The sequence below is a fragment of the Somniosus microcephalus genome, chromosome 5 (assembly GCF_052327205.1).
Source record: "Somniosus microcephalus isolate GS21.2 chromosome 5, FLI_Smic_1.0, whole genome shotgun sequence".
In the NCBI taxonomy this organism is placed as follows: domain Eukaryota; kingdom Metazoa; phylum Chordata; class Chondrichthyes; order Squaliformes; family Somniosidae; genus Somniosus; species Somniosus microcephalus.
The window spans coordinates 252,310,365-252,328,584 of record NC_140991.1 but is presented as its reverse complement, the minus strand read 5'-3'; the positions used below and the strand labels follow the sequence as shown (position 1 = coordinate 252,328,584).

Here is an 18,220-nt window from a genome sequence, read left to right as displayed (position 1 = left end):
GGTCTCACCAAGGCCCTGTACAACTGCAGCAAGACATCCTTGTTCCTGTACTCAAACCCTCTCGCTACGAAGGCCAACATACCATTTGCCTTCTTAACCGCCTGCTGCACCTGCATGCTTACCTTCAGCGACTGGTGCACAAGGACGCCCAGGTCTCATTGCACTTCCCCTTCTCCCGATCTATTGCCATTCAGATAATAATCTGCCTTCTTGTTTTTGCCACCAAAGTGGAAAACGTTATATTGCATCTGCCATGCTTCTGCCCAATCACCCAACCTGTCCAAATCATACTGGAGTTTCTCGGCATCCTCCTCACAGCACACACGCCCACCCAGCTTTGTGTCGTCTGCAAACTTGGAGATATTACATCTAGTTCCCTCGTCCAGATCATTAATATATATTGTGAATAGCTGGGGTCCAAGGACCGATCCCTGCGGTACCCCACTAGTCACTGCCTGCCACTCGGAAAAAGAGCCGTTTATTCCAACTCTTTGCTTTCTGTCTGCCAACCAGTTCTTTATCCAAGTCAATACCTTGCCCCCAATCCCATGTGCCTTAACTTTACACGCTAATCTCTTATGCGGGACCTTATCGAAAGCCTTTTGAAAGTCCAAATACACCACATCCACTGGTTCTCCCTTATCTATTTTACCAGTTACATCCTCAAAAAATTCCAGTAGATTAGTCAAGCATGATTTACCTTTTGTAAATCCATGTTGACTTTGTCCAATCCGGTCACTGTTTTCCAAGTGCTCTGCTATTACATCTTTTATAATGGACTCTAGCATTTTCCCCACTACCGATGTCAGGCTTACCAGTCTGTAATTCCCTGTTTTCTCTCTACCACCTTTTTTGAACAGTGGGGTAACATTAGCTACCCGCCAATCCATGGGTACTGTTCCAGAATCTATCGAATTTTGGAAGATGACCAGCAATGCATCCACTATTTCTAGGGCCACTTCCTTAAGTACCCTAGGATGTAGATTATCAGGCCCTGGGGATTTATCGGCCTTCAATCCCGTCAATTTCTCTAACACCATTTCCCTACAAATACTGATTTCTACTGCGGGAGTTTGCAGAAAAGGTATATTGGAAAAATTTACTGCGATGTGGAATCCGAGACCAGGAGGTGCACTCTTCCTGGCCTCACAAGGATACTTTAGGCTGTCCTTGCCCTGGGCTTCCCCGACAGCGATTGGCTCCGATTTCCCCCTCCTTTCTCATTTACCTTGTCATGGGCTGTTCTTGCAGGGGTCTGACTCTCCCGATTTTCCATGTCATTCCCACTGGCTGCGAGCAGGAGTCAGCATCATGAAATGCTAATGAGAGCCGGGTGTTAAAATATCCCCCGCTTTGGCTCTGTACATCCGATTCCTGGCCTGAGGTAAAATCGACCTCTAAGCCATAGAGAGAGGCAGAGACAGAAACAGAGCTAGAGAGACACACACACATTGTGTGCTTTGTATGTTTATACTTTTGTTTCAATTCATGACACTGAGAACCCAGGTCACCATTTGTACCTCAGAAAAAAGCATTAAAGATTTACTGTTAAACAGTAGTGTATGATGCAGAAATGAACAAGAAATCATTGATAACTAGTTAACTGTTGGTCTGTAAAAATATTGCATTTTTTCTGCTGATTGTACCCACAACACATTCAGTGTCTGTGATCACGCTATCCTCAAATACCTCCATCTCTCAGATCACATTCTTTTCCAGAAATACCTCATTATCTAGGACTATCATTTTCCAGGAGATTGAATTGCATCATTGTGATTATCATTTCATACGCATTTCTTGCAGACTTTCCAGCGTGGGCTGGTTGAGAAATGATGCATTTAAAACAAAAATCCCCTCAGAAGCGACATGAAAGACAGCATTTTGACTAACCCGAGGCAGTAGGTTAGCTCATCAGTATCTAGTAATTAAATTCAGGCCAACCAATTCCCCTTGGGAGTACACTGAGAGAGCCCCAAACCAGCATAACAATTAGAAAAGGCTTTGGTGGCTTTATACAAATACTTATTAACTCCTTCACTTTTCTGCACTGGGGTGCTTATTTGACATTTAGAATATAAAATTTACTTAATTTTTTTTAGCAAAATTGAACACACATGGATAAATGTTATGAGTGCATGCTCCCAATGCAGACCATTACTTACCAAGAGTGCACACTGGGAAATTGCAGGCTGCGTGCGGGCGATTTCTCGATACCTGCTCCCATAGGTGAGGGTCTGTGCTGGAAGCACAAAACTCGTAAAATCTACCCTTTAATTTAGCAGTTACATATTTCAGGCTTGCGTCTAGCTAGTGAGATTGGCAGCCCATTCAACCATGAAGACAACACAGCCAAACTTGATTTGTACGTGCCTGACATCCACACGCAAGCATTTTCCAGCATAGATCACTGTAGGACAATCAGGAGCGGTAACTGTTGTGGGGCTTTTTTTCAGACCTTAGCTCATAGACTGCCTCTACGGCTGCCCTGACTGAAATCATTCAGCACAGACCCGTGACCTATCTGCTTTCTCTGGCTCAATACCATGCCGAGCAGTGCATTCACCAGCCATTAAGGAACTCCAACCACAAAGGGCTCTTTGCTTCTCCCAAAGGATTGGGAGAGGCAGAGAGCACTAAAGTAAGAAATAGTAAGGTATTGGGGGGGGGGGGTCAAACTAAGAGAATACAGGATTGCCCAAGATGGGTTTACAGTGTATGTATGTGAACACACGAAGCGTAGTAAACAAGGTAAGTGAGCGGCAGGCACAAGTAGCCACATGGGAATATGATGTTGTGGCAATAACCGAGACCTGGTTATGAAGTGTTCAGGAAAGATAGGGAAGGAAAGATAGGAGGAGGTGTGGCAGTATTGGTCAAGGAGAATGTTACAGTGCTGGAGAGGGAGAATGTCCTAGATGGGTCAAGGACAGAATCTATATCGCTAGAGTTAAGAAATAATCGAGGTGCCATTACATTACTAGGTGTATTCTATAGGCCACCTACTAGTGGGAAAGATATGGAGGAGCAAATTTGCAGGGAAATTACAGAGAGGTGCAAGAACTATAGAACAGTAATAATGGGGGACTTCAACTATCCTAATATAGACTGGGATTGTAACAGTGTTATGGGCAGAGAAGGGAAAGAATTTCTGAAGTGTGTTCAGGAGAACTTTCTTGATCAGTATGTTTCTGGCCCAATGAGGGAGGAGGCATTGCTGGATCTGGTTCTGGGGAATGAGGTAGGTCAAGTGGAGCAAGTGTCAGTAGGTGAACATTTAGGGAACAGTAAGTGATCATAGTATCATAAGGTTTAGATTAGCTATGGAAAAGGACAGGGAGCAATCTAGAGTAAAAACGTTTAACTGGGGGAAGGCCAATTTCAGTGGGATGAGAACGGATCTGGCCCGGGTAAACTGGAATCAAAGATTGGCAGGCAAATCTGTAATGGAACAATGGGCTGCCTTAAAGAGGAAATAGTTCAGGTACAGTTGAGGTACATTCACACTAGGGGGAAAGGCAGGGCAACTAAAGTCAGGGCTCCCTGGATGTCAAAAGAGTTAAGAGAATATGATGAAGTAGAAAAAGAGCACGTATGACAGATGTCAGGTTGCAAATACAAATGAGAATCAGGCTATATATAGAAATGTCAGGGGAGAAGTGAAAAAGAAAATAAGAGGGGCAAAGAGAGGGTATGAGAATAGAATGGCAGTCAACATAAAAGGTAATCGAAAAGTCTTCTATAGGCATATAAATAGTAAAAGGATAGTAAGAGGGGTGGGGCCAATTAGGGACCAAAAAGGAGATCTATGCATGGAGACAGAGGGTATGGCTGAGGTGCTAAATGAGTACTTTGCATGTGTCTTCACCAAGGAAAAGGATGCTGCCATAGACAAAGTAAAGGAGGAGGTAGTGGAGATACTTGATAGGATAAAAATTGATAAAGGAGGTATTAGAAAGGCTGGCTGTACTTAAAGTAGATAAGTCACCAGGAGCGGATGGGATGCATCCTAGGATGCTGAGGGAATTGAGGGAGGAAATCACAGAGGTACTGCCCATAATATTCCAATCCTCCATAGATACGGGGGTGGTGCCAGAGGACTGGAGAAATGCAAATGTTACACCATTGTTCAAAAAAGGGTGTAAAGATAAACCCAGCAACTACAGGCCAGTCAGTTTGACCTCGGTAGTGGGAAGCTTTTAGAAACAGTAATCAAGGACAAAATTAACAGTCACTTGGACAAGTGTGGATTAATTAAGGAAAGCCAGCATGGATTTGTTAAAGGCAAATCGTGTTTAACTAACTTGATAGAGTTCTTTGATGAGGTAACAGAGATGTTTGATGAGGATAATGCAGTTGAGAGGAGATTTGATAGAGGTGTTCAAAATCATGAGGGGTTTGGATAGAGTAGATAGAGGGAAACTGTTCCCATTGGCAGAAGGGTCAAGAACCAGAGGACACAGATTTAAGGTGATTGGCAAAATAACCAAAGGTGACTTAAGAAAAAACTTTTAGCGAGTAGTTAAGACCTGGAATGCACTGTCTGAAAGGGTGGTGGAGGCAGATTCAATCACGGCTTTCAAAAGCGAGTTGGATAAGTACCTGAAGGAAAGAAATTTGCAGGGCTACGGGGAAAGGGCGGGGGAGTGGGACAAGCTGAAGTGCTCTTGCAGAGGTCCAGCAGGGGCTCGACAGGCCGAATGGCGTTCTTCCATGCTGTAACCATTCTATGATTCTACAAATGTTTTGAATGCATCATGAGTGTCCAAACAACAGCCCGTGGTCCACATGTGGCCTGTGAGCCCTGGTCATCTGACCCACAGAGCCATGGCAACTTTGTTTCGATTTGTGCTTAAATTTCTTATTAATTGTTTTGTCCTGTTTAAGTTTCATGGGCCTGGTGGATTGGAGAGGGCTATTTTTAGTGGAGTTGCCTCATTGGATAACTCAGAACATTGGGATCTGTTAGTATCAGCAGCTTGATGGGGACATGGATTTATATGAGTAACATTCATCTAGCGGATTACCACCCAGCCAGTGCATGTGAAAATTACCTCTATAAAATTCTAGAAGCCACCTGATTGTCCACCCGAAGCTGAATATTACTCCTTTATGTGTTGCTTCTTGATATATGCCAATGTAGCCTATGTAACCCATGTACACAAAAAGCTTAGACACTCCTGAGCTCCATGAAGTTAAAAAGCCACAGGTCAATTCTCCCCATCAGCAAGTGTGCCTGAACATTGATCACAGAGAAGTTGGGCCATTTAAGCAGCCGTCTTACAGAGGCAGATACACTCTGGCCACAAGGTGAATGAGGAGCAAATATGAGGATTTAATTTCTGAAGAAAGCACATACTTCACATGTCCACAGCAATGTGGCTTTCTCAACAGCGGTTTCCTAGAATACAAGCAACAACTTGTATTTATATAGCTCCTTTAACGTAGTAAAACATCCCAAGGCGCTTCACAGGAGTATTATCAGATAGAATTTGACAGCAAGCCACATAAGGAGATATTGGGCTAGATTTTCGTGGAGCCGTCAGGCAGGGTTTCAGGCGTGTAGGGGGGGGGAAATCCCGAATTTGGGGCTCCCGACACCATCCCGCCCAAAACCCTGCCCCACGTAAGTTTCAGGGGTGGCGGGTACCCGCCCTGCACTGGGACCCGCCGAAACCAGGCGGGAAGGGATTAGTGCCAATTAACTGCCTGTTAACAGGTAGTTAACAGGCAGTTTTTAGCCTAATCCCTATTTCGAGGGGTTTCGTGTGGATTTCCCGATGGCTCCAAACCACGCCAGGTTAGAGCCGTTGGGTTGAAGGAGTTGGAGGGGTCGTGATGTCGGTGCTCAGGTGAGTGATGGGTGCATGAGTGCAAAGGTAAGTGTGTTTGGTGTGTCTAAAGTGTGTAAAGAACTTTTACTTACCTGTACTTACCTTAACAGCCTTTCTTCCTGTAGCCGTCGGGAGCCCATCACTCACCCGGAACTGAAAGCTGAACGGCTGCGATCTGTGAAAAGTGACACCTGCAGCTTTGAGTGCCGGCAAGAGTTCTAACTGAGTCTGTGCAGAATGATTCATGGTAGAACTCAGACTGTCAGTGTTTCACAGCTTCAAACAGCTGTGAAACGCTGATATTTCATCTGTCAAAAACTCTTGACAGATGAAATTGCAGTCTGTGACGTCACCTGTTGCCGGGTGGCCCTTAATTGGCCTGCTGAGCCCGCTGGGCGGGCTCAACAAGGTCAATCAAGGGAAAATCACGCGGATTGGCCGGACATCGAAGTAGGCGGGTCAAAAACCTGAAAGGGGAAGTCCCGCCTTCTTCCCGACAAGTTCGGGAAAATCTACCCCATTATGACAGGTGACTAAAAGCTTGGTCAAAAAGGTAGATTTTAAGAAACGTCAAAGGAGGAGAGAGGTGGAGAGGTTTCGGGAGTAAATTGCAGAGTTTAGGCCGAAGACAACTGAAGGCACAGCCGCCAATGATGGGCTGAAGTAAGTGGGGGATGCCCAAGACACCAGAATTGGAGGAACGCAGAGTTCTGAGGGTTTTAGGGCTTAAGGAGGTTACAGAGATAGGTAGCGTTAAGAACCCTGATGTTACGATGATGGAGCCATGGGAAATGCTCTCGTGAAATTCTACCCCAAGAGTGAATGGGGGGTTTAAAGGTCTTATGACATTAATTGTGTGCACAGTCATAACTCACTTTAATCTGTTCTCAGCATTCGGCTGATTCAGCCTAGCGACTTAATTGAACTGGCAAAAAAAAGCAAAGGCCTCTCCCATCCCATGGGAGGAAACCAGTTCAAAGTTTGCAATCCCTGGCAATGGTTTGTTTGACTGGGATGTGTTTACAGCTGCTGCACCCAGTTCCTGTACCGTAACTGACACTCCTTAATTTTATCAAAACTTTTCTTAAAAAGATTCCTTAGTGAAATATAAGGACCAATTATAACTCGGACCCCCCAGTGGAAACGGGGTGCTGGCTGAGTTAAAATGGCTGCGGTGAACTTACCACCCCGTTCCCTCTCCACCGCCATATTTACTGGGGCTTTCCTCTGGGCGGCCCAGGTGCCTGCCTGAATCAGGGGAACCGCATTACTCAATGCAAAATGGGATCCCAGACCCTGATGTGATTGAAAGGGACACAACTGGGCGACAACACGCTCTGCCCAGTTGTACCGGGTGATGAAGCGGATGGGCCCCAAAAGATAACTGAAAAATTACGTTTGTGGAGCCAGGAGGAGGAGGAGTGAGCACAAGAATAACATGGGTTATTCGAAAGTGTGGTAATGTGTAAAGTTCCTGTATTTGGAAAGTGCAGTAATGTGTCCAGTGCTGTAACATAGATGAAGTTTAGGCCAATAAACCTACTGCCCTTTATATTTGACAAGATTAGAAGTAGGTCACTGTTTCCAATTCAGATGAATTGCTTCAGGGAATGTTTACATCATTTAATTTGATTAAATTTTTTTATGTTTAAAAAAAATAAAACTACTCGACTCATAAGCTTGTTCTTGAAACGGAAATGAAAGTTACAGACTTACACTTGTACATGAAAGAATAATTTCAGTTTGACTAGTTATTTTTGCTTGAACAATACTTTTAAGTAATTCCATCCCCATTAAGTTGCTGCCTGTGCCACAAACTATTCCCTGGCCAATCCATGACAAAAATTAGGACTTTCCGTTGCCTTATTGAACAGCACCTACGGACTCTCCTAATACAAGACAATGCAACAACATGTCTGCTTCAATGCCCATCTGAAGACAGATTGTCCAATAATATTTTTGGACAAGACCCCTGGCCTCAGCAGTAGCAGATTTCCAGTGAGCAGTGGTTAATTGTTTTCCTGTCGAGTTAAATGCCACAGGGTTTTAATTGCTGAGGCTGGAAATACTTTCTTGTTTTTTTTTGAACCACTTTAGATTTGCAGATAGTGAAGATTAAATCATTCCTTTTTGTCAGCCTCTGACCAGAAGGATATAAATCACAATTGTCAAAATCATAGGAAGCTTAGTAACTCCAGATGGAATCTCAGACTCCAAACCAAAAAACTTGCCGTACATGTCCACTCTCATACACCCTTTGGCCAACTCTAGCCAAAATAAGCTGGCCCAACCTTACACATCATCTCTAGGATATTAAAACTGAATTCAAACATTTTTAATGCATCCTACAAACATTAATCTGTCCCTATTACATCATTCATTTAGAATCTGCATAAATATTGAAGGGAGGGCCAGCAATTGGTTAATATGAAGGGAGTGCTCAATGTAATCTTGGTTTTTAAGCTGAATTGTTCTTACGTGAAACCTAGTCACAATGTAATTACTTTGCTGGCACCAGTTTCCAGAGATCAATGGATTAGACTGTTCTGAAATTAGACAGCCACAGGCTTTGTCATGATGATACCCGACACCACGAGCGATTGCTTTTACGTAGTTACAGAGCCTCACCATTTACACTAGCTGTAGAAGCAGGTCAGGAGCGTGGGTAATGACTGCGTTGTTTTAGTTCGTCTGTGTTTGCTGCCATAGTTGTTAGGGTGGCAGGCAACCTCCTGGCCTGATTTCAGAGGAGATTAATGCAATTGGTGGAGGGAGTTGTTTACCAAAATTTTCATTAATATAATGTTTCTCAGTAAAGATAACAATTACATTAAAATGTGTAATTGTTGTTGTAGTTACTTTTAAAAAGAGATCCACGTTAAGGGAACATTGGGGCTGCAATCTTCAAGGTAAACTGTACTTACAGTTGCTTAAAATGACAGCAGTATCCTGTCCCACTTATACCAGGCCCCAGGCACCTTTGACAAGGTGTAGTACCCATAGTTAGGAGAATTCTACCTGATTTATCACCAACAGGTCATGACTGATGTTTAGTTTGACCTCAACATTTATCACCTGAAGCCACCTTTAAGTGTTCAATCCAGGCAGCTCTCTAAAAATGGTTTCAGAAACAATCTACACATTGTGGTAAATATACCCATCTTATCCAAGAACAATTGAAAGACTTAGTTAAATAAAGTCTACCACCTGGCCACAGTAGCACATGGTGGGGAGAGCAGAGAAAAGGGAGAAAAATTACTGGGAAGACAGAACTTTCACTTCAAACAAAGGAAAAGTCTTCAGTCTGATGAAGGGTCATGTACCTGAAATGTCATAACCTGATCTTTCTCTTTGTTAGTTCCTGACTAACCAGCTGTGTATCTCCAGAATTTTCTATATTTATTTTCTATATTTATTAAAAGTATTGATTGACTGTTGTGCTTGGATCGGTGTTAGAGACAGCACTCGTGGGAATACAGGAAGTACAGGGCAAGAAATGACTCTGCAGCCCATCTGGCCTGTGCCCAAAACTAATATTCCTCAATCACTCACTGCTAAAATACCAATCCAGTTCTCCATCAGCTTTTTCCATGTTATCTCCCTCCACTGCCTCCCTGGGCAGTCTGGTCTATGCATTCACCACCCTCTGTGTAAAGTAGTTAAAGCTAAACTCAGTACACCTTCACTCTTCTAAGCCCTACCTTTCTGAGCCCTGCTTCTCTGGTCCATGGCAATCTCAAATATATTATTGCAGCTCAATATATCTTGAATGCTTGAAGAATATCATCCCGAAGCCTTCTCTTCTCCAGGAGTAAAAATCCCAAGCTCCTCAACCTCTCCGCACAGTTCGGATGCCTTAAGCTCGGTATCAGTTTGATTGCACTGTTCCAATGCCTGGATATCCTTGCTGTAGTTCAACAACCAGAATTGCGCACAATACTCCAGGTGTGGCCATACCAGTGCCTTGTACAAATTCATTATCACCTCCAGGGATTAGTGCTCTACGCTTCTGGCCATGCATAGCATGAACTGGTTGGCTTTCCTTACTGCACATTGCCAGAAATATTGGATTTGAATGATTAACAGAACTGCTATGAAAAGTCCTGACACTAGCCAATTGGTGCTGCACATATAGAGAGTCTACAATGTTGAGAGTTTAGAGGTTAAAACAGGCCAAAGAACACCATCAATTCTAGAAAAAGAGTTTTCTGGGAATTAAATCTAAATCTTTTCCTGCAACATAGACTCCTAAATAAAATACCTCACTGTATCTAAAACAGTACTGATATCACAGGAAAGCCCTTAAGTGGTTAGGTAGAAATTTTCATGGAGTACTATGTGGAATGTTATGTGGAGAATGCGGCTGTGGTGCATTCCTTCTCTTGTCTGTGATAACAGAAAAGCTGCAAACAACCTAAAAAGCTGAACAGTTTCTATCAACACAGAGGATGAGAATGAGTAAAATGAGCAGGCAGGCGAGGGCCTCATTAAAATGTAAAGTTGGGGCCAGATGATGTAATTCAGACCCGATATAATTTTAACACATAATCACATATTTGGCGCCTGGTGCAGGCCTTACCAAGAACAGCGGGCACCAAGAAGCAACAGGCCCAGTAGAGGGTGGAGAAGGTAGGTGAATTTAATTTTAGTAAGGTTTCCTTGTGGGTCAGGAGGAGCAGGAGTACCCCTGACCCGACCCCCCACTGCCAGGGCCTCACGTTGCCAAGTCAGGATGAGGCTGCCACTCACCCCGCTGGCCCCACACGGACCTTCTGCAGCCAGTTAAAATCGGGGCTTAATGCTCTTCAATCACTCGCTCCCTCAATATCTAGCACTCCAGAGACTTGAGCACAAAAATCTAGGCTGATACTCTAGTGCAGTACTGAGGGAGTGCTGCACTGTCTTTCAGAGATGTTAAAACCGAGGTGGACGTAAAAGATCCCACGGCACTATATCGAAGAAGTGCAGGGGTATCCTGGCCAATATTTATCCCTCAATCAACATCACTAAAACAGATTATCTGGTCATTATCCCATTGCTGTTTGTGGGACCTTGCTGTACGCAAATTGGCTGCTGCGTTTCCTACATTACAACAGTGACTGCACTTCAATGTGAAAGGCCCTATATAAATGCAAGTCTTTCTTTATCTATCCAACTATGCCACACTATTTCCCTCCATTGCCTCACTGCGTAGTCCATTCTACACATTCACAACCCTCTGCATAAAGTAGTTAAATCTAAACTCTACCTTCCCTCTTCAAAGTAGTTTGTGGCAATCTGAGGCCTAAAGTCACTTTCTCACTCTCCACCCATTGTTAACTTCAACAGAATGACTGATATGTATGGTACTTGCATATTGTTAATGAACACTAGATGGCTCCCTGATGGGAGTAAGCACATTGTAACAATTCTACTCCAAGGTCTCTTGTATTGCTTTTGTTATTAATTTGACGAGAATACTCTAGAGGGTCTGGAAATAAAAGCAGTTAGTTATAACCACAGCAATCTGAGTGTTTATTTGGACACAACAATGGCCACATGTACGGTGAAACACCTGTTAGTGCACTCAAATATTACGCGCAGTGCTCTCGAGTGAAAGCTTCACTCAGCGAAACAGCGTTTTGGAACAAGTAAAACACACAGTTGGTTGTTACGGTTTGTTGGAGTGCCGGCACATTGTGTCACTGAGGAGAGTAACATCCATCTGTGAATCCCCACGGGGGGAGTCCCTGATCTTAGTGTAGAAGGCTAGGAGTGCAGGTGTTTCCTCACAGGGAAAGCTAGCGTCGCTCATGCCGCTCCCCTCCCCCCCGCAACCCCTGACAGTAGTAGTATCCAAACATTTTTGCTTTCATGGGCCACAGTGGTACAAAGCCTCGGGGGGGGAGGGACATGTATAAGATTTAAATCCATGACCCCATTAATTTGCAGATATCTCAAGTTGCTGATATTAACACATCTTGGTGTTCTAATTTAGGATAGATCTACCAATGAAGCAACAGCACCACAAAATTAAACAGGTCAAACTAGCAAATAAAAAATATATGCACAAATAGGATTGTGTTGCCTGGACTGCAAAGGCCACATTGTCAGGGCTCAGGGACACCCGTCAATTACAGACACAGCAGCAAAGGCCTAGAATCAGCTGACCTCCCAACATCTTGTATGGTGACCAAAACGAGGTGGGAAATAAGTACCTGGTAACAAGTCAGTGGTGCCTTGGTGATTGCGTAAACCTCGTCATCAATCAAAGGCTGTACTTATAGAACCATCTTGGAGTAACTTAGTAATATTGATGAGGGCCAAAGATCCGTGGAAACGGACAGTTTATATCCTACAGCACTGGAACAACAACTGTATGTCGTTGCACAAGTTGCAACTTGCCCTAGAGGCTGAGGAGGTCTGTATAACCCAATAAATGAAAAATTGCACTTCTGGCCTTCATGGATGGGTTCAGCCATTCAGTCTGTTGATGGCCAGATCAAATAGTGAGTATTATTTATGTTGCTACTACTGGAGGCACAGATGAAGACTGGGGCTGCAATCCTGGCACCTGGGAGGGCACTTCTTTGGCAGAAATTGGAGCAGAGGACAGGTGGCACAACCTGGTTCTGCTGGGTCTCTGTCCTTTCTTTAATCCACTGACAAATTTTGATCCCCCCCCCCCCATGGTGCTGACATCAGAAGAGGAGTAAGAACTGGTGGGATTTCATCACTCACCAGAAATCCCACCAGTTCCATCTCCTGTACGGAGCAATCGATTGAAAAGAAAGACGTGCATTTATATAGCACCTTTCACAACCTCAGGACATCCCAAAGCACTTTACAGGAGTACTTTTGGAAGTGAAGTAATTGTTGTAATGTAAGAAATGTGTTAGAAAAGTGGCTACTCCAAAAGCAATACTTCTACTTTTAACTCTTTGAATGATCTTCGGCCGGACTGGTCCAATCCCTCAACGGAGCAACAAAGTGCTGCTCCAAACGTCTTGTCTATCCCTGCGGGGATAGATGTCGAGAAACTGCCATAAATGGTGCTGGGGCCTGTCCTGTTCATGCAAATGTCCCCGTCCCCAGGATTTGGGATGCCAGGTGGCCCGAAGCCCCATCCGACTACACTTCTGGTGGCAGAACAGGCTTTCAGCAATTTCAGATCCCACCTCCTCTTTGTGGATCTGGGAAAACTCCATTGCCACCTTGGTTGTCTTCAGAACAACAGAGTGCATTTATAAAGCCTGTCCTTGGGTAAAAGCCCATTTTGGAGCTTCTCACAAGTGGAGCAGTGGAGGAAGACGAATTTGGTGTGGTGGTGTGGCGGGGTGGGGGTAGTGGAAGAGACCAAAGGCACAATTTAAGTGATTGATTTATAGGAGGCTGCTGAAAAAAAGAGTTGAATTTGGGAGAGTATTCTAGAGGTGGGAAGGGTGCAACGGCGGAATGACCAGCTTATGATAATGGAGTGGAGAGCAAGCAGCAACTCAGTCTCAGAAGCAGAGTCACAAGGGAGGAGTGTTGATAGGATGCAGCGAGACTGTAGAGAAATCTGAAATGTTCCTGAATTCGTTCCGGCACAGGATGGGTGTGAGGGACTTTGTGTGGCAGAGGGTGTGGACTTCTGAGTTTATGGAAGGGTGGGGTTCGAAGGGCAGCAAGGAGAGCATCTGAGAAATCAATCCTTACATCGATGATGGCAGAAAGGATGAACTAGAAGTGTAAATGGATGATGTTCCAGAGATGGATAAATGGAACAATGCAGAAGGAGGAATAAATTTTTCATTCCACCGAAAGGTGACCATCCACTTAATTTGCACCATAATACAGACCGCACACTATCCTGGAATTCTGATACAAATCTGGTCAAACCTTGAAGATGAGTTCACACTGGTGAGTCAGACATAGCTTTAAGTGAAAGGTATTCCATTTTATTCCAACCCATTCCGGTACAATTGAGCTAAAGTCACATGTTATTTTAGATCAGTTTATCATTATTTTTTTTAAATAACCATTTTTAAAATCATTAATATTGTAATTCGTGAAACCCAACAGTCTTCCAGCTTTAACAAATACAATCTGGATAAAGTTGTGGTCAGTTTCTAGTGCTTCTATTTTCAAAATTCAGTAACAGCTTTTTGTCCATCTGCCAACTTAAAATGAATATAAACTAAAAGTAAACTGTGATGTCCTCGACAACTGGCCAGGACCCAAGCGAGGAGTTAAATGGTTGTCATTATACTGTGCAGAATGTCCTAATGCAAGACACACACAGAGAATATTTTTACTTAATGCTGCGTCTGTGGTTTTAGGCTGAGCTGAAGACGAGTGGGATAAAGTGCTGAATTCACAGGATTTTCAAACCACAGGCACAAATCCACTCGTGTGAACTCAGCTCAGCTGATACATCTTAGCTCATTGACACCAGTCACCTTTACTTCTAGCTCCTGCTCCCTCTATCCCTGATAAATTTGTACACCCCCTCAAACTTGTCTTTCAATTTCACATCCCCCTCTTCCCATCACACACACACACTTTACAGCTGGATAGAGATCAGGAACAGTCACTGCAGAGACTGCGAGAACTCTGAGGCTGATCATAATGTCCTCACGGCTACCCTGGCTGAAATCACTAACTCAGCACAGAACGTGAATTGAACTTGGAATTGTATGAGTCAGTGCAGTTCAGGACCAAAGCATCCAGGGAGCTGTTAAGCTTTTAAAAACTGCTTCTGACCTTGACCAATAACACAAACAGGATCTCCCCACAGCCAAAATGCTGAGGGGGGGGGAACTATCTAATTCCCAAGGACCAGAACAAGCACCACCTAAATCATGGATCCTCACTCAACAGATGGTAACAAAACAGTGAACTGCTACCAGCTCCTCAATCTCATTCCTCAACACAGACCAGTCGCATCTTTTTCTTTGTATGGATTTGGTACTTGACCCAGTTGTGCAGTGGATTGTTGTACTAACACTCTGTGCCCATGGAATTCACACCCATGATTTCCTATATGCTGAAGTGATTTCCAAATTTTATATATACAGAAATTTAACACATAAAAGACGTTTAGGAAAGCAGAATGTCAGCCCTAACTATGCATTCCATCAGTTGAGAGAGGTAATTCTAAAATGATATCTATAATGTTAATGAGACCAAATCTGAAGAACTGTGGTCTCCTTATATTAAAAGGGAGATTCAATTCTTGGAAGGATTGCAGAGGAGGATGAGATTAATTCTAGAACTGAAGGACAGAAATATGAGATGGGGTTGGCTACTCAGGGACTTTCTCCTCTTGAAAAGAGAAGGCTGAGGGGCTGATCTGATAAAAGTGTTTAAGATTATGATGGGGCTTTCAGAATGTGGGTTTTATCTGCTTTGTCTGAAAAATCAAACAAAGGGTCATAGGGGGAAAAATTCAGTTATTTGCGCCTCCCGTTAGCGCCTTAAGAGGGCGCTAATGGGGTGCAAAGCAACTAGCGCCCGGGCGCGGGGATATTTGTCCCACTCGCGAAATTAACTAAACATTTTGTGGCAGCGCTAAACACTACCGCCACGATCTGCTGCGCCGGCAGATCGTGACATCAGTCGAGTGCGCAACACCCCGGTAGTGCCCCAGACCGGATATTTAGTGGTGCCCCCTGCCTTACTGCCTGCTGCCAGCAACAACAGGTTGAGGGGAGCGTTTTGCAGTCAGAAAGGGACTGGGGGAGCGCTATTTAAAGGTGACCGCTTCCTGCCTTTTTTTGTTGGTGACATTTTTGCACCACACATTCTGAGAGAGAGAGAGAGACTTCTGGAGAGATTCAACACTGTGTGAAGGGGTTTTGGGTACTGAGCAGCACTTTGCAGGTTCATTTTGATTTGCCCTTCCTTGCTTCTCCAGCGCTCTGAGGTAGCGCCTTGCTGCTCGGCCTTTGCGCCTTAAGAGAGGTGTGAAGCGCCTGCTTTAGCGCTCCAATCGATAATTAGCGCCAGGCGCTAAACTTTGCGCACAGCCGATAATGGCGCCCCAAATGGGGCGATACTGAATTTCCCCCTCATAGTTTCGAATGAAGGACGACAAAAGACAATGGGAAATTCGGGCAAAATGTTTTCCAGTAAGAGGGTGATAAAACATGGGACAGAAGACCGGCGAGGGTATTGGCACAAGAAACTGTGACGGGGATCAAATAAGGGACTAGACAGTTTCCTATCAGCAAATAGGATTCAGGGTTATTGGGTTTAGAAATGCAAACGGTAACCTCGTGGGTAGTTGGATGGTCGGGTAGGTGGGCCGATGGGCTACTCTTGCCCGAAATTGAGCTCTCACAAGCAGTTGGTACAAGCCAGGCTGCTCTCGAAAAGGGCAGAATAAATAATCTAATTATTCAGCCAAATAGAGCAGAGACAGAATACCACATCAGCAACTGGAATGCTGAATACTTGTGAAAAATATGCATAACTCCCTCACAAAATATTTTCTGTGTCCCACTCACACTACATATGTAGATCATTTAATTTTTAAGTGCAAGTTTTCTACAAAAAATACTTCCTTTTAATAAGGATATATAGCTATAACAAGGAAGTTGTACAGATAGACCACATTACACACCCCTGTGCTTGCGGACTGAAATAAACAAACTGTAGTGACGTGCCCCCAGCCCACCCCCACCGTCGGGCATCGGCAATCTGACACACTCCATCTCAAGTGTAGAAAGTTCGCATTTAGCAGTTATAACAGCCTTTCGGAACAACTCAGCAAGCCCACAGCAAAGCACTTGCAGTTGGAACTTTCAATCAAGCAGCCAGATCTACAACTCTCCGCAGTGCTGCGTTCGACAAAACCAGCCACTTTGCAAAGACAGAATAAAGCCCGTTTTACCTTGCGCTTCATTTTTATGATCCTCCCAAGTGTCAGACTAACCCTTGGTGTGCAGGACGCATTCGGTGCTGTGGTCTCAACTGTGTCACAAACGGGTCATTGCTAAACCAGAGAGGAGAGTTGGGTCATGTGTGCGCGGTCCTGGCAGCGCTCGGCTCGGCTCTCCCCCTGTCTCAGCTCCTCTGACACTCACACGCCAGCAAAACTCAACTCATTTGCATGATATGTGCAGACCGGCCTCCCATTGGCTCAGGGGGGAGCTCCACAATTGCACAGGCTAAAGGTAGTGCTTGGCCCGCTTCAAACTGACCAGAAAAGGGAGATTTAACAAGGAAATTGTGAATGTAACATCCTGTTTTAAACTCTGAAGCGAAGGAATTCTTTGTCAGATTAGACAGACTTAAATAATAAAAAAAATAAGCTCACTAGAAATCCTATTCCTGTGACCTAGCAACCATCAAAACGGCTCCTAAAATGGACTTATTTCAAAGCCATTCACCTCATGCTCCCCACATGAAATGGGCAAGAAACAAAACGTTTTCTGTTTACAGTCTCTTCTATTGACCTCACCCGCTGACATTTTTTAAGTTCAGTTTCTCCTTTGTTCGGTGTGAATTCAAAGCAATATGACAGTCAGATTCCAGGGCACTGGGAGATACAGCTGCACAGCTTTCTGACAAGAACAGGGCCTTTACTCAACAGAAGAAACTCATCACACATCGCTTAGAGCTGCCCCTGCACATTTACCTGGCTCTACAAATTCCATATCACCAATAAAGTCATTAGAATTACTTACTCTTGAAGTCTCCTTCTGCCCGTTCTGAAGGTGTTGACACCCTCACTGAGGTTATGAGTCATGAAGTTGTGATCACCCCCCTCCTCCCCACCTTCCTCAAATGCCCATGATTCATGTGTGGGTCTTTACAGTGAGTGTCATGTTCCCCATATGTGGGGGTTGGTACAGCCTGGCATTACCTGACCTCACCTGATGTCTACATGCATGGGGGTGGGGTCACTGTCGATGGATCAGGAGCATAAACCTGCTGGATTTTCCCATCCCTAACTCAGGCTGCTGAGGCCATTTGTACTAATACTGGCCCAGCTGTGATCAATGCAGCACAGACTGAGGATCACAGCTGGGACCTCCCTGAAGATACTGCTCCCAGATGAAGACTTCACCTATCAGCCACTGGGTAGGCTACATTGTCTCTTTTCACCTAGAGGGCACAGAGGGCGAGATCACATTTTCTTATCTGTCACTTCTGATCTGTAAATGAGAATGTATTGAAATCCCAGCTAATGTAAATAATATATCCATTGTTGGAAAAAAAAACTCCGCCTTTTCTTCAGGCACTGAAAGGGTTACTTCAGTTGCTGAGGAGGATATCTCTGAGGGTTTAGAATCTCATCTGCGATATGAATGAGACCAGTAGGTCCATGTATTCTGTCTGTGACTAATAGTCACTTTTGTTTCCACACAGCAGAATACAGTAACAATTTGTCCCAAACATTAAGCAGGTCACATTCTGAATAC

General features: G+C 44.3%; 1 protein-coding gene across 2 annotated transcripts in view; it reads right to left on the bottom strand.

Moving 5' to 3' along the window:
• nedd9 (neural precursor cell expressed, developmentally down-regulated 9) overlaps window positions 1-17,696 on the bottom strand; it is a 69,578-nt gene extending 51,882 nt beyond the window's left edge. Inside the window, exon 1 of one of the 2 annotated variants that reach the window (XM_085988810.1) lies at window positions 17,483-17,696. Coding sequence is in view for 1 of the 2 variants with exons in the window: in XM_085988809.1 (XP_085844935.1) it covers window positions 16,687-16,698 (12 nt within the window). In the remaining variant the exon portion in view is untranslated. Of the gene's footprint in view, window positions 1-16,686; window positions 16,959-17,482 lie in introns of those variants that run through there. The other variant, XM_085988809.1, reaches the window with a different exon arrangement.
• Between the last annotated feature and the right edge of the window lie 524 nt (window positions 17,697-18,220).